The 16,483-nt window shown below is 36.5% G+C and overlaps 1 protein-coding gene across 6 annotated transcripts in view; it reads left to right on the top strand.

The window, feature by feature from the left end:
• The window catches only part of AKAP9 (A-kinase anchoring protein 9), a 111,078-nt gene that overhangs the window by 19,318 nt on the left and 75,277 nt on the right, over window positions 1–16,483 (top strand). For all 6 annotated transcript variants that reach the window (XM_065666392.1, XM_065666388.1, XM_065666393.1 and 3 more), the window contains exons 2-3: window positions 4,302–4,553; window positions 12,866–12,910. In XM_065666392.1, the coding sequence (XP_065522464.1) occupies window positions 4,302–4,553; window positions 12,866–12,910 (297 nt within the window). The remainder of the gene's footprint in view (window positions 1–4,301; window positions 4,554–12,865; window positions 12,911–16,483) is intronic.

The raw sequence follows: 16,483 nt of genomic DNA, 5'->3' as shown, positions 1-16,483 counted from the left end.
CAGACCCTGCTCTCTCTGTAAGAGGTGCCTATGGAGGACTGATTATGAAATGTAAGCATTTGGTGTTACTAAGTTAAAATTTGAAGCCAGTGATGTTTGTGTAAAGATACATGAAGTGCAACTATATAGCAACAGGATGTGCTACCTAAAAACTTCTTGCCTTGGCAATTACAGGTAGTTTTTTTTTAAACAGTAAGTACAACAAATATTACCTTATTTCATAGCAACCTTATTCAGAGGCACTGAGCAATTTCAGGTCCTGTTAACTCTCTGAATTTTACATCTGAAAATGAGACTGTCCAGACATTGTCTGTGAATATTAATAAGGAATAATAAGCAATCATAAGGTAGCATCCAATTTTAAATGGAGCCTAATGTGTTTGTGAAGTAAAAATATAGCTATTGATGCTTTAGAAATGTAACTTAATTTTCATGGATTTCTTCGGGGGGGGGGGGGGTTGTGCTGCTGTATGGGCATTGATTAAATGTTGTGTCTTTTGTTCAAATGTTTTATGTATTTTTTTGAATGCTTAAGTGGTGATTAAGTTTTGAATCTTTGGAGCCAAATTTTATTTTAACACACGCTTTAATTTCTACTTTAGAAATAGTTCAGCCAGACCATATTTGAAATTAATCGATGCACAGCATATCCCAGCCATCTAGATGGCTGGCATAATTGCCAAGGGTCAGAATGTGCTGAAGATAGCTGAATGAATAAATACTGCTGCTGTTGCAATTATAGCAGCACATTAACTATCACATTCGACACGGTTTACACAAGTAATCCCCACCACTCTTCAAGTTAGTTCCCTTCTGCCTCAAGAGTATTTAATTCCTAATAGCAGTTGATTCTCCTCTGCTTTTCTGACTTTCTGACAATTAGAGGGCATCAGCATTTAAAAGCTAAGTAATGATGTACCAGGTGTCTAATTTTGGTGTAGTCTGTGATGTGGATTGGGGCTAGTATGTTGGTTTGGGATTCATACGTAGAAGGAGATTATAATTACAACTACATAAATAAATGTCCTCTAAATATCTACATTCTAGTCAACTGTTATTTTACTGTGGGAAATGATTTTGAAAAGGATACCCATTATTCTTCTGCATGATGCCTGTTGTAGTCTTGTGATTTTCAGTAAGTGTTTTCCTGTTTATAAGAAGCAATATCTAGAACGACTTGCTCTAGATCCGTTTTCAGATGTGCTTAAGCCTATGGTAAAGTTGCATCATGGCTAAGTTCCTGATGCTTTTCCAGGCTAAGGGGCTCATTCTTTATTGCTTCTTGGACACAGATCAGTGCGGAGAGTCTGTTCTGAGTGTCCTTCAGCTTCTGGTTTTGGATTCTTCTTCCTCCATTAGTAACTCCTGTGTTTATCTTTTGCTGTTTCTTGCAACTTTTTTAACTCAACAGAGAGATGACATTGTTAGTTTCAAAACTGCAGATTCAGAGCTGACAGAAGCAGTGTTAAGTTCTCTGCAGACTTAGTTTTAGCATTATCAAGCTGATGTGCCTGGAAGACAGGGTGAAAGAATGTGTAGTTATATTAGCTTATGTTTGTTATACGTTTTGTACAGACTGGAAAAACTAGTTTTTTGAAATACAAAATCTGAAAGTATTTTTCTCTTTAATTCTAGAAACTTTGTTTTCCATAGTTCCCATGACTACTGATGGACTTTTTCCTGCTTGTTATTGAAATGTAGATAGATCCTCCTCAACTCTAGTTCCTGAGTCCCATTTTCTGAAGGAATTAGCATGTTGAGACTCCCCTGTCTTGGCATGAGCATCACAGAGTGTATCTGATCAGCAATAGCTTTTTGTTATGCTGCTTCTCTCGCTTCTGTTTTATTGTTTGCTTGTTGTTGCTTTTTTAAATTTGATTACAATTTGAAGCTACAATGCATTAGTAGCTGGACAGTTCTGTGTGCATGTGAATGTTCAGTGGAAGAAGTGATATGATTTGTGCATGCATCCACCACTAATAGTGTAGTTATTTCCAAAATACTAAATGCTGGTACAGAAATAATCAGTTGAGGACTTGTGTAACACGCACAAAAAAAGTTTAATTTGCACATGCAGTTAGTTTTCATATGTGCCCATTTTCATCAATGTTTAAGCAGGAAAAAAGAAAAAATAAGGTCTGCTTATAACTGCCATGGTACAATATACTCTGTTAATTCTGAAGAAGTGAAAGTCGACAACTTAATTTGGAAAGGAGAGAAATCTGGCATAACCTGATACTTCAGCTAAAATTTGCAAAATTCTTGAGGAGGGACATGGAGTAGTTCACTTATCCGTGTCCTACACATCTAATTTTGCCGGCAAATCCAGACTGTAAAGCTGCTTTAAGAAAAATCCAACTCTCCATTACACAAGGTTTCAATCAAGTTGGGGAAGGAAATTCTTAACCAGTGGCACTGCATGTCTTTCATTATTTAAAACTAGAAAAAAGCAAAATCTCCTGTAGTTACACTTGAAGTCAGGTTGTCTGCTTCCTGTCATTGTGGCATTTGGACAAATTCTGCTTGTCTTTGGCTAAATTGCAAATAGTTTGTTGAGGTAAAATTACAGTTTTTGGAGAATGTAGTAATGTTGTGGGGAGGCAACTGGAACCTTCACCCTTCCCATTTTTGAGAAGCTAAATCTATAGTTTTGTTGTTAGTGGGGGTTTTTTTCCTTAAACTTTGAAGTCGGGAGGAGACTATCCTTTCTTGCCCTGTTCATAATTTGTGGATTTAATAGATTTTTTTGTGAAATAATGAAAGTTACCTATTTAAAAAATAAAAAGAAATAATTCATGAAGATGTAGTAGGGAAGAAGTAGGTATTAACTATGTAGGTGGGTGTATTTGGCTCGGCAAATCTTCAGGTCTTCCTCCTGTAAACAGACCAGGAGCCATATGCCAAGCTGTTAGTCATCTTGAGAATGGAGAAGAGGCTGAAGAAAGCCATGAAGAAATACAGATAAAGGGATAAAAGCATAAACTAGCCAGAAGTCAGAACTGATCCGTCAGTGATGTGTTTATTTAGACGGGGGTGTCTTAGCTGTCTTGGGGCCAGATGAGAACTAGAGATCGCTTCAAGTGACAGCTTGCACTGCAGCTGAACGGTGACTGGGGAAGGGAATTTGTGTGTCCTGCTTGGTTTGGGTATTGCTGAAGAGGTTGGATGGAAGCCTGGCTTTCTCGATTGGTGAATATCCTAAGCAAACATGCTGCCTTTTTTCTATAGCTTCCTCTTAAAATTGCAGCAGATTTATTAAAAAATCATGATATTTGGTATTAGTTGATGTAAAAAGTATTTAAAGCTTTAGGGTCTTCATTAGCACACTTTATATTTACTTTGGAGCTATGTTTCTAAAACATATTGTGGCACTTAATTAACGTTGGACTCTTCAATTGGAAAATAATGATTTTTGATACCAGATTTTATTGGTAGCATCTGTTTAGTTTTCAGTTTTAATTTAATTCAGTTTAATTGGTAAAACCTGCTCTGCCTGTTTTTCTTGTTTGAACAGAAATTCTGTTCTTGTTAAGAAAAAAGTGTTTTAAATGGATTTTCCTATGTAAACCACTATAAAGTGATTAAAAGTGGTAAGCTCTTCAAAAGGCAGTGTCTTACTGTATTTGAATAGCTTACATACTAATTGGTTTTTCAACTGTGTGCCTGGCTCACCTGTGACTTTTTGTTCATCAGCATGTTTTGCTACAAGGTAGTGTATCTTGTAATTTACTCACTGCTTGTTTCTAGACTTTTTCTTCATTATGCATTTCACTATTTCTTAATAATGTTTTCCAGAACTTGATCTGCTTTTTGAGTGCTAACATAAACTTTTTAAAAAAGCTTTGTATGATACTTGCTGAAAGAAAGGTTTGCTTTATCTGTCTCTGGCATAAAAAAATTAAAAGTAATTTCTGTAAATTGATTTTTGAGGTATTTATTACTATGAAAATTAAAAATCAGAGGTTGTTTCATTGCATTTATCCTTTATAATGACATTTGTACCTTTACCTTTGGATGGTTTGATTTCTAGGTATCAGTTTGTGGAACAGTAACTTGCTATTATGAAACTGAAAAGGAATTCATTATTACATTGTTAATTTATATTCAACTTTTCTTTTAAAGCAAACTATAGAAACAGGAAACCTGAATGTGTCTCAGATATGCCGCATTAACTTCCAACTTGTTTCAGTACTGATTGGTTTGAAGGTTTATGTAGAATAGCTGGTAAGCCTTTACCAAGGTTGTCATTAGTAATAAACAGGAAAACTTTCACCTTTAACAAGATTTTGTCTTTTATGCAGCTTGCCCAATTCAGGCAGCGGAAGGCCCAAACTGATGGTCAGAATGGACCAAAGAAGCAGAAAAAGAAGAAGAAAACAAACATCAAAGATGAAGAATCAATACAAGATGGGACTGATACTGAGCGATCTCGGGGTGGTGAAGCATCCACATGCAGCAGCCGAAGGGGAGCGGGTGCCACTGCTGACTTTGCTGTTATCAGGACTTTGCATAGTGGAGAAATTACCAAACACAGCCAGTCTTACACCATCGAGGTAAGTTAGTTTCAGACTGTAAACAAAACTTTAACAAAACAAAACTGTAAATGAAAGTTACTTCTGGGGGGACAAAATAGTCCATTAACTTTGAGAGTGAGAATAAAGGAATTGCACAATATTTTGGACATTATTTTATTTCTTTGCCTCCTCTGCTTCTCCGTAGTATGTCCTTCTCCTTAGAGAAGGCACTTTTTACCAGCCTCCTTGTGTTTTCTGTGGTAGTCAGTGTACTGTAGATTATGGAAAGTTTGTTGGTACTGTCATACTTTCTAAATAGGTGAAAAATGGTTTTATTTTATTGCTTATTTTTATGCATTGTGTTTTATTGAAAGGTTACAAATTGCAGTGGATTTTTGATCACTGCAGCTATGGTTATAGCAAAATGCAAAACTAAGCATCTTTCATATATTCATAATGTAATTTGAGCCTTTTTGATTAATAAGGAGAAGGAATAAATTTAGAAAACACTACTTAGAATTGGATGGCTTAAAAGACTGAAAAACAAATACCCTAGTTTTACTACTTAATGAAATATAATCCTGACTACTAGTGGCTGAAAGTATGTGCTCTGGGAAGGTTGCAAGATGCCCTGTGTGATATACTCTGGCATTCCAGTTCAGTTCTGAGTGAACATGAATTCATGTAATGTAATATGTTGTTCCAGGTATGAGGGACAGGAGATGCTGATGTATTTACAGAATAGCTTATTCCATTTCCTAAAGCAGTGCTTCTAAAAGGACATGAATGGTATTCTGAAAAATCAGCTTGATGCAGATTCCCAGCTCTGTGCAGGTGAATTTAGTCTTTTCTGAGATACGTAGTATGCTCTGCATTTTGTCCTATGCTAGGATAGACAATTTGTAACTATTTTGTCTCCATTATCTCATTTTCAGTGGCTGAAAAGTAAGAGAAAAATCACACTTTTAAAAAATTTCTTGCATTTATGCAAGAAAAAAGAAGGTTACCCTATTGAAGGAGCAGACTAAGTCATACAAGTGAATAAAAACTTGTGAAGTCATTGATCCGTTTACTTTACAGTGTTAAGTCTGCAGTATATCGGAACACTAGGTATTCTGAACTTTAAGGATACGTGCCTTTAGTATGCAGCTTCTCATACTTCAGAAAGTATTAGGGCTTCAAAACTGTTTAACTCAATAAAACTGTCATTCAACTCAGCTTTTCCTGAAGGAGGTAAATTTTTTTTTATGAGTATTTAGTACCAGAATGACAGTTTTCATAGGTGGAGACGAGTCCTTTTTTGCTTTTTAGGAAAAGAGAAAGGTGTACTTCATGAAATGCAGGAGGTTATCTACAACTAAGGAGAGAGGACTGCAAGGGCAGAGAGCTGTTTAGAGGGAATTGCTTAAGAGTTGTTTTTTTTTTTAGCATTACAGTCTACATAAATATAACTGTATGAATAAACTTTCTTAACCAAATATATTTTGAAGTGCATCGTTACTGCATGTTACATATGACTTTGATGTATTTGCTCTGTCAGGATAAATACCTCTACTACAACTGGAGAAAGAGGGTAAAGTACAAAATCACAGAATAATTTAGGTTGGAAGGGACTTCCAAGGTCATCTAGTCCAGTCCCGTGCTCAAAGCAGGTCTAATTAAATCAGGTTAGTCCTAGTAGCCTCTGTTGATCTCTGAGGGCTAACAGTATGAGACTGATTTTACAAATGGGAAAAGTATCTGTACTGCAATTGCTAAACATTACACACATAGATGTATTCTGAAGATTGGGTATGAGTTTTCTGAGATCTGCCTTATTCTCAAGGGAGATCATCATGTTTAAGTAAATAAATGTAGAGGTGCATTTGGGTTTTTTTGGTTTGTTGGGATTTTGTTTGTTTAGTTTTTTTAATGTAGCTTTAAAAGAATAAGCATGGTGATGAGTATGTACTTGTATTTTGACTCTCCTGAATTACTCATGTCTTAGTGACTTCTGAAACAGTAATCACTTCCACCAAAAAAAGCTGCTCCCAATTGGGAAAGCATTTTCCTTTGTTACATGTTGTATGCAGCCTGCTTCTTTGTGTTAAACAAGTAATGGGTATTTTGGAGTTGGAAGATTATTGCGGAAGTCTCTATCTGTGCAGTATTAACGGAAGAGGAAAAATTCTGAGAGTTTCAGTGAAACTCAGAACTTACTGGTTTTAGTCTTAGAAGTGCAATGACTTGGACAGAGAGCCTGTATTACAGTAATTGGATTAGAGCTTGCTTAGTTGAAGTGGCAGCCAGTGTAATAGGCAGTTTCAGGCTAATCTCTGAAATGGAGAATTAGACAGCCTCTTTGAGCTGTTTGCTTTTTCACCCAGCATTAAATCTTCATAGGCTGCTGTGTCAGGAGAGTAAGGCAAGATTACCAGAGGCATTATGCAGGAATATTTCCTAGATAAATTTTGATTCCAATTACTTATTTTGTCTTTTACTGGAATCCATGTTTAGAATTGTTCCTTCTGTACCACAAAACAGACTTGGAACATGGGACTCTTTTGCCTATCTATCTAAAACCCTGTCAAGGGCTCTTTTGTGGTAGTTTTGTGGATACAAGTTTTATCTCCCTACTGTTTTTCTAGTATGAGTTCACTTAATCTTTTACTGGAATTCATGTTTTGACTTGTTCTTTCTGTACCACAAAATAGAATATGTGACTATATTGCCTAGGTGTCTAAAAATCTTGACTAGGTTCTTTTGTGGTAGCTTTGTGGATAGAAGTTTATCTCCCTGCAGTATTTCCTGGTTAAAGTTTCTGAGTCTTATTTTATGTTAAATGCTTTTCATCTTGGTCTCACAAAGATAATAATATGTTGAGTTTCTGGTTGCCTTTGTTTTTTGTCTTTGTTCTGTTGCACCCTGGTATCTTTTGGTCTTGACATCCATAGTGTCTTTTTCCACAGAGAAGTAAAAATAAACTAGAAGAGATAGCACAGGAAATTAATTGGATCAATGAAACTCTTCGGTTCAGGATTGCTTCTTTTTGTGATATCCTGCAACTAAAAATGGAAGAAAGAAAAAAGCACTTTAAGGGTAAATAATTGCTGAGATCACCTTCTCTGGAAAGTCTTGAAGTGATGCATTGGAGCAGACTGCTTTGCAAGAATATACTAATGCCAGGAAAGCATAAGAAATTAACCTTTGGCACAGTAAAATTGTCCTTGAGTCACCTGTGTAGTAAAAGCTATTATACAAAGCTTCTTAGAAAAGAAAAGTTCAGAGTTCTGTGATGAAAAATACCTGTTAATTGACTAAGGTTGGATTAGTAACTTGTCTTCTGTTTTTCACAGGACAAAGCTGTTTGGTAATAGTTTTAGAATAGCTGAACTGTTTACTCAAGTAGATAATGCAAACATGAACGTGAAGCTATAAACTTTAACTTCATTTGCTAGTGCTTGAGATTTGGCGGGCAGGGAACAGAAGCACAGTAAGAATGAGACACTGGGTGGGATTCTTGAGAAGAATTATGGAGGAAAAGTGACAGAAATATGGAAACATAAACAGTGTGGTGAAACCGAGAGGATGCCTCAGTGAGAAAAGATGTAGGTGGCGAATGTGGGTAAGGCATTCCTGTGATAGCAAAGAGCAATCAAAGGCTTTGACTAGAGAAAAGATATTCTGGGATGTACAGTAAGATAGAGGATTTGAAAAAATAAGTAGATTTTTTCTACATGGATCGTGTACATTCTACTTCATCTGGATCTATGGGTGTATCCCAGGCATCTGACTTAAAATAGATCATCTCTAGAACAGCTAATTCCCTCAGGTACTGGAGGCTTTTCTGTATCGTGGGCCGCTTGCCCGGGTGACATACATCTTGCTTGTAGGGATACTTTTCTCTCACAGTTTAACAAGAGCCACCTCCAGGGACTGAGGATTCATTTCTCTTGCAATCGCTTTGTCAGTTCCCCCTTCCTTAGCAAGTGATCCCAGCTACTTGGCTTCCCTACCTCCTAGTTCATGACTCTCGGCCCCATTGTCCCAGCATCAGAGCAACCAGGTGACAGTGTGCTGCCCTGAAAGATGGCTGAAATCTTTTCACATATTCTGCAGCTCAGTCAAGGACAGGGATTGAGAAGTTACCTCTTCCTCTGATTCCTGTAGTAATTCCTCTCATAATTCCTCACCTTCTCTAGTTCATGTGTTGAGTCTTTATCTTCCTTCACTGCATGAGTTGTTTTTCACTTCCATTTCCTCTTCCTTATAGGGACAACTGATAGCAGCAAGGATTGGTCCTTTAGTTCAACTGCAGTGTCTGTTGCTGGGGTTGGAGTGGCTCCACTGTCTGTCACTGGGGTCGGAGTGGCTGCAGTGTCTTTCATTGGAGTTGGAATGGCTGCAGTATCTTTTGTCAGAGTTGGCGTAGCTGTGGTGCTTATCGTTGGGGATGGACTTGCCACGGTATCTGTTGCTTTGCCATCAGATCCAGAGACATCTTTTTCCCCTTGAGCTTACTGGATAGGGTTGAGTGGGGCTTTGTAGGCATAGGCTAGGCTCCAGCACGTTACAGTTATTTGTACCTCTCTGATATTCCCAGGATGACAGCATACTTTTTCCAAATGTTTTACTAGTTTTTCAAGATTTCACACTTGTTCAGGGGTGAAGTTCCAAAGCACTGGACGGGGCCTACTGGCCTAGGTAATTACCCATATGATCCCATACACCTGCCACTCATGACTCTTGGTGGTATTCTTAGATAATTGCCTAACCTTAAACAAGACCTGAGCCACATTCGACAAAATGATGTTTCCTAGCAAAAGGAGCAGATTGGTTTCAAGGGTACTCTTAAATTCCTAGACAGTACTGTAAATAGCCTGGTGGGAGAGTGAAACGTGTGAGAGCTCGTCTTCTCCGTAGGCTGGCTCTCCATAGGCTGGCACTCCGAGAGGGGATAAAAAAAGAGGTCCAAGTGTTAACAATTCCCATTACATGCCTCCTGAATTACAGAGGTGATGGCCACACTGGCAACGCATACCAGATCAGTTTCATAATCAAGAATTCTATTGTATCACAAGCCATTATCATAAAGTACAATGAAATGAGAACCTTAGCCCGGGCCCCAAAGCCGATAAACTAAAACAGCAAATATTGGCTGCAAGTAAGGTGTGACATAAAGAAACTGAGACCAGGTGCCAACGACTCTGAAAGCAAATAAATCAGCATTGTGATGAGTGACTATTAATTCAAAACAATGAATGCTTATCACAAAGACGATTAGACACACTCTGGTCAGATCTGTCGTTATCTCAACCCTTTGTACCCCACTTTGGGAGCCATAAAGGACTGTTGTGGTTTAAGCCCAGCTGGTAACTCAGAATCATGCAGCTTGCTTACTTTCCCCCTTCCTCCCGCCCTGCTTCTGGAGGGATGGGGAGGAGAATTGAAAGAATGCAACTGTCATGGGTTGAGGTGAGAACACTCCAGTAACTACAGTACAACACAAAACTGCTGCTACTACCACCAATAATAATAGTAAGGGAAATAAGAAGGGAAGAGAATATAAAACTAGAAGGGGAAAATGAAAACAATAAACACAAGTGATGCATTATACAATTGTTCACCACCTGCCAAATGATACCCAGCCCACCCCGAGCATGGATCAGTCCCTTCTACATGACTCCCTTCAGTTTATATACTGGACATGACTTGCTGTCTTATGGAATACCCCTTTGGCTAGTTTGGGTCAGGTGTCCTGTCTCTGCTCCCTCCCTGCTTCTCATGCCCTTCTTCACTGGCAGAGCATGGGAGACTGAAAAGTCCTTGATCAGAGTAAGCATTATTTAGCAACAACCAAAACACCAGTGTGTTATCCGCATTGTTCTGAGTGAAGCCAAAACAGCACTGCACCGTCTACTAGGGAGGAGAAAAAAAGCAACCTGTTATGGCTGGAACCAGGACAACGCTGGAATCTAATGTGTGAGCTCATAGGATTTAAGTCTTTTAAAGTGATTTTTAGTAGGGTATGCATGAATGCCATAGCACAGAAGACAGAGCCATTTAACTTGGGTTTATTGAGCCATCTTTCTCTACGTACCTTCGATAAATCCCTTGGCTAAAATACTAGGTCTTAACAGCCAGAAAACTATCTAGATGCAGGGTTGAAGGAGATATTTTAGAAAGATTATTTGTGCTGCTAACAGATACTGCACACCTAAAATGATGGAGCACTATAGATTTTGATAATTTTTAAAAAATTATTTTAGTGGGTTTTTTTACTTTGGTATTCAGAAAGCACCACCAATATAGTAATTTTTAAAAAAAATCTTACATGTGGCAAAATTACCATTAAAAAAAAAAAGAATTGTTTTCAGTTATCACCTTTCTTAGGGAATTCATATTTTCTCACTATAACCGAAGCTTCAATCTGCAAGTTCTTTGTCTTTTACTATCGTTATCTACTAGGTTTAGTTTACGCTAGTTTTACTACCTAGCAGGTTTAGATACATACTAGATACATTCATTTATCTAGTAGAAAACATTAGAATGCATTAGAATTAATGCTTGTAGAAAGCATTAATTTATCATGTTTCTTATAAAATTCAGAAACATTACAAGGAAGATCTATGTAAAACATCAAATTACTTACCCTTTTTTTGCATGTTGGAGAAGTGCCTGTATTTCATGGAGTATATAAAAAACTTCAAGTCATTGTATCTAATTAAATACATAAATTTATAGGAATTCTTCTGAGCTTCTATAGGAATACTTCTAATCTTTCTTTGTGAAGTCTTCTGAATTGGAACAAACTATTAAAAAAATCTAGGATGATACGGCCATATATATCTTTTTATCTGTATTAGGAAAATAATAATGCGGGTTTCCTGATTTTATTCTTTCCAAGGGGCCTTTGTCTTAGACCAAGGATATAAGTACAAAAAAAAAATGTTTATTTTGGGTGTGTTTGTGTGTATATGCATATATACACAAATATACATACAAGTATACAAAATCTGAATAAAAATACATTCATGTAAAATAAATATTTTTTAATTGTGCATTCCATAACAGAAACACTTTTATCAGCCTGTAGGTTTGTGTCTTATTTAAGGGTGTACCTTCTTAATATTTAGTCATATGGACTGTATGAATTTTAGCTTCCACACTGATATTTTAAGTTAATTTTGTGCACTCTTTACATAATATGTTTGGGGTTTTTTTAGGTTGATTACATTGTGGAGCTATATATTGGATTCAGAATATGTAGAATCAATGATGATGGGGTTATAAAAAAAGCAGATCACTAGTAGGTCTGAATGGCAGATTTCTTTAAAAAAGCAAAAATACAAAACACAGTTGACAGTTCCAAATTTTGCTTATGTCTACTGATGCAAAATCAACTATGTTCCTTTGAAAATAAGCCTGACAGAATTCAGTGTAAAATGGAGACTGATTCAGTGTGAGGCTGGCTAATGTGTTACATGAATTTGGAAAAAGCCCTATTATGTACACTTCTTTTTTGTTAAAGTAGTTTTAACTCAAAATTGCACTTTTAGAGTTCAAAAGTGTACGTACTTATTCCCTGATAGTGCACCTTCATAGATAATTTGAATATTTTGCATATTTTCCTACTAACATTTTGATTCTCAAACCCAATACATTTTATGTTCATCGAGATACTCTGTACTTAATTCAAACATCTTCCATGGCATATTTATGCTTAGTTTGTTAAGGCTTTGTACCTTTAATTGCTCTAATTCATTAGATCACAAGATTTGAGTCTTTGTCCTTGTTCATCCTGATCACTTTTACTTTCCTTGTTTTCTGTTGAAGCTGAAGGAGAGTATGAGTGGTTTAAAATTCTAGTCAATATCGGAAGTGTTGCAGGTATGAAAATGACATTCTATATATGATTATTTTCTTAAGCCAGCAAAGTTCTTCATCAGGTAAAACTATTCTATCAGAAAAAAGTCCTTTTCTTGGTACTACTTATTTCTTAATAAAACCAAAAAAAACCCCAAACCAAATAAATTATAAGTTATATTTCCAAAATGCTGTTTTGTATCTGTAGGTTGTATTTTCAGTAGAAGACTCTCTCAGGTAATGTTTCTATGATCATAGTTGAACAGCAAAGTAACTTTTTCTTTTTTAAAGCTGGCATTGGAAGTAAGGGAAGGTGGCCTTCACTGGATACTTTTATATATAGATATATGTATATATATATACACACACATACATATGCGCTAATCAAATTCATGTGTATCTTAATATTTTCAAGTATTGTCTGAATTCTCAGAAACAGATGAAAAATGTCTTGTATAATATTTTTAGTGTGCCATCATTGTAAATATTTTAATATTTTATTTTAGCCAGAAAGTGAAATTTCCACCACAGTAGAAGATTACAGTTCTGAGGTAAGACTGACGTAATGCTTTTCCTAACTTCTTTTACAAGTTTACTGCAATGCTGTGCGTTGTTTCCTACAAATAAAAAGGAAAGAAAGAGCAGATGTGCTACAGACAGAGCTGTTGCATGTCATTATTGCTCTGATTAATGTACCGTTAAAGCAACCACTATGTCAACTACATCATGGGATGGCTACTATAATCAACAATGCAGTAGATAATGAACTATTGTAACAATGTCATCATTAAGGTTGTATTAATGCTTTGTGTTGCCATAGGAGTTGTGGCTGTGCATAATTTCTACTAATTTTCTGTGGGAAACTGTTTAACAAGTTGATTACGTTTTGATGAGTTCCAAAGCAGCTGCTGCTCAGCAGCTGGCTGGGCATCAGTCTGCTGGTGCAAGGTGCTGAGTGATTGCCTTTGCATCCCTTGTTATTTGGGGGTTTTGTATTGTTTTCTTTCATTTGTTAAGCTCTCTTTATCTTGACCTGCGAACTTTTCTTGCTTTTGTCCTTCTGAGTTTCTCCTCCATCCTACTGGTGAGGGAAGTGACTGGGTGGCAGCCTGGGGACCTGAATTGCCAGATAGGGTCAGCACACCTCATATTGGCATCTACTCATCTCTGTCACATCAAAAGGTCATAGCATATATGGGACTTCGGTCTTGCCAAATAAAACAGTTTATTATAATAAACAGTACACTATCTCATGAAAAAATGTGGGTCAAGAACATGAAATAGCCGTGGAATATCTGAACATAGTGAATATTGTTCTGGTTTAAAAAAATAATTTTTATGGCTAAAACAATTGCTTTCTATAGTGACAATCTGGGTTTTGTTTTGCAGATCTCTGTGCTAAATTCTTCTGTAAAACACACCCGAAAATCTTAAACTTGCCAAGAGGGGATGAAGTAACCAAATGTGTCTCAGTAGATGAAGTAAATTTGGTGTAGAATGCTTTATTCCTGTCTTGATTTAGCCTTTTGTAAGAGAAGGTGACTACGCTCTTCCATACTAGTATTATAGCTGCCTGTTGTGAAAACTAAGGGCATATACACACTAGACAATGTGTCCCTGAACTGGTGCACTGCATGGTGCAAAAGTAAAATCATTATCACAGTGGGCAGTCTAGACATGCCCTGAAAACTGGAACTTTTCTTTCTCAACTTAAGTGCTCTGTCTCCACTTGGCTCCTTCTTCCATCCTATTCGCTTGACCAGCTCTGTGTCTGTTTTCTATCCCCTAGTTTTTTGTAATTTTTTCCATTCTCTGCAGTAGCTCCTGTCAGTCTTTTCAGCTTCCCTTGCCCATTCCCTTTTTCCCTGTGCTTGGTTTCTTAGCTCAGTTTTACTGGCTTTTTCAGCCTGTTTCTAATCTTCCTTTTCCTCAGTCATTCTGAAGACTACCAGCCTTTCCAACTTCATCCAAGTGTTTTTCCTTCTTTCTTCTTTTATACTGTTTTCTCTCTCCCTTGAAAACTTCTTGTCCTTTATTATCTCTCCTTATATTGGGATCTTCCTAATGATCAGGTCAACTTGTCCTAGATGGAAGCATTACTTTTTCTTTCCAACCTCTCTTATCAAATCCCAGTTACAGTTTCCTCCATAGGTTTTATCTCAGCCTTTTTAGTTGAATTCTTTTTCCTGCCCCTCTCCTCCCCAGTTTGACTCTTTCTCTCCCATTTTTTCCCCCATCCTTGTTTTTAACTTGTGTCACTTTCTTCGGGTATGTTGAGGGAAAGAAAAGCATTTGTAAATACAGCAAAACATTCCCTCACATTCATTATTGGCTACTTCAAATACAGAATACTGACCCATATGGTCTGGTCAGTTGTGATCCTTCTTATGGCATGTGGTTTTGTGATGCAAATTAACCCAAACAAAAAAAACCCAAACAACTGAGACCAGCACTTTTGGAGTTAAAGATTCCAGTCCAACTGCTGGGGAATGCTGTAAATTAAAGAAAGAAAAAAGATTTTTATGGAGGGGTGGTTGCAGGGGGTTGAAGTAAACTACTCGGGGGAGGGAATCTGTTTAAAGACTTAAAATTTTTTGTAGGTAAAATGTGGTTTATTTTGTCCAAAGAATTGAAGTAGAAAAGAACAAAAAGAATCTGAGTTAGCTTACTGTATGGTAAGATGGTAAGGCAATATATGCACACAGTTTGCCATTGAGAGTGTAGGAAATACACTTTTGAACAGCTGTTACGATCTTACTGCACCTTTTCAGACTATGCATCACAATGGTATGTGGTTATTATTAAATGGAATATGCAGTATGTAAAGAATGAGCCTTTGAAAACAGTTGACAATGGCATTGATGTTCATGTATTTTTACAAGTGAGAGGTATTTTCTGTGTATGTATATATATATATACACATATATATATATGTATATACACATATACATATATATATAATGAAATATGACTAAGAAATTTTGACCACTTCTAAGGTTTTAGGAAGCAGTGTTGGAGACTGATCGCAAAAGTTCAAGAAACACAACTTTGCACAAGGAGACACAATACAGAAAAGGTGGACAATGCTTCATGGGAATTGTGGATATGTTATGATTTTGAGTGTTTTGGTGTTAGTATCAGTCGGATTCAAAGTTCTCATTTTAAAATGAATTTTCACATCTAAACACTTAACTTTATCCTGCTTCATTCTTCGAAGATCTCTGTAGGTGTCTACAGAGTATATTAGGGATCAATTTTTCAGATAGTAAAAACAATAGAATTACAGCCAGATTGCCTTCTGAATGTGCCTTTTAAAAAATTGCAGATTTCCTCAAAAATGCAATGACAAACGCATTTCTAGGTGCTTCTTTATTCTCATTCCTTCAGAAAGACCTTTTTACCTCCCTGAGAGTTATTTTCTAAGACATAAGTAGGCAACACAAAACTTGTGAATAGTAACATGATACTCGATCTGTTGAACAGATTCAAGTGTTGAGAGCTGCTATCCTTGATGAGCTCTTCTTCATTCCAGTTCATTACAATTGATTGGTATCTGCAGTGAGGAAACAACATGCTTAGGAATGCATGTATTTTAGGAACTGAATTTTCAATACGTTTCATGGTAGCTGTAATGTTACTTTTGTTACTAAACATTAATTACCAGCCTGTAAATAAAGTGTTCTGAAGCCTTTTTTAGTTGAAGAAGATGAGAATAAGTTAATTTTTTTTCTGTAATAACACAATTACAAAGTTGTATGAAATCTTGAGCTTACTTTTTTTCAGATACATGCCCTCCTTTATGGAATACTAAGAATCAACATATTCATAGAAACATAGGTCCCATAGACTTAAATGTAGTTATGACTAGCTATTTAAGGTTGTGGTCTACACTCAGAACTAAGTGAAGTTAGGCTTTTTCTAACAGTTAGAATTTTTAGGGTTTTTTGTAACTGTGTAAGGTAAAATTGCTCATTTTCCATATGCCTCAATTTCACAGTATAACTGAAAAAGTGTTCCACCTGATTCTTTTGTTTGTTTGTTTTTCTCTTACTGACTTTCTTACCAGCTTGCAAAATGTACTTCTGAAAAGATAGTCAACATGAAGTCTACAAAATAGGGGATTT

Source organism: Lathamus discolor, chromosome 2, assembly GCF_037157495.1.
Source record: "Lathamus discolor isolate bLatDis1 chromosome 2, bLatDis1.hap1, whole genome shotgun sequence".
NCBI lineage: Eukaryota > Metazoa > Chordata > Aves > Psittaciformes > Psittacidae > Lathamus > Lathamus discolor.
This window is presented reverse-complemented; position numbering and strand designations above follow the sequence as displayed.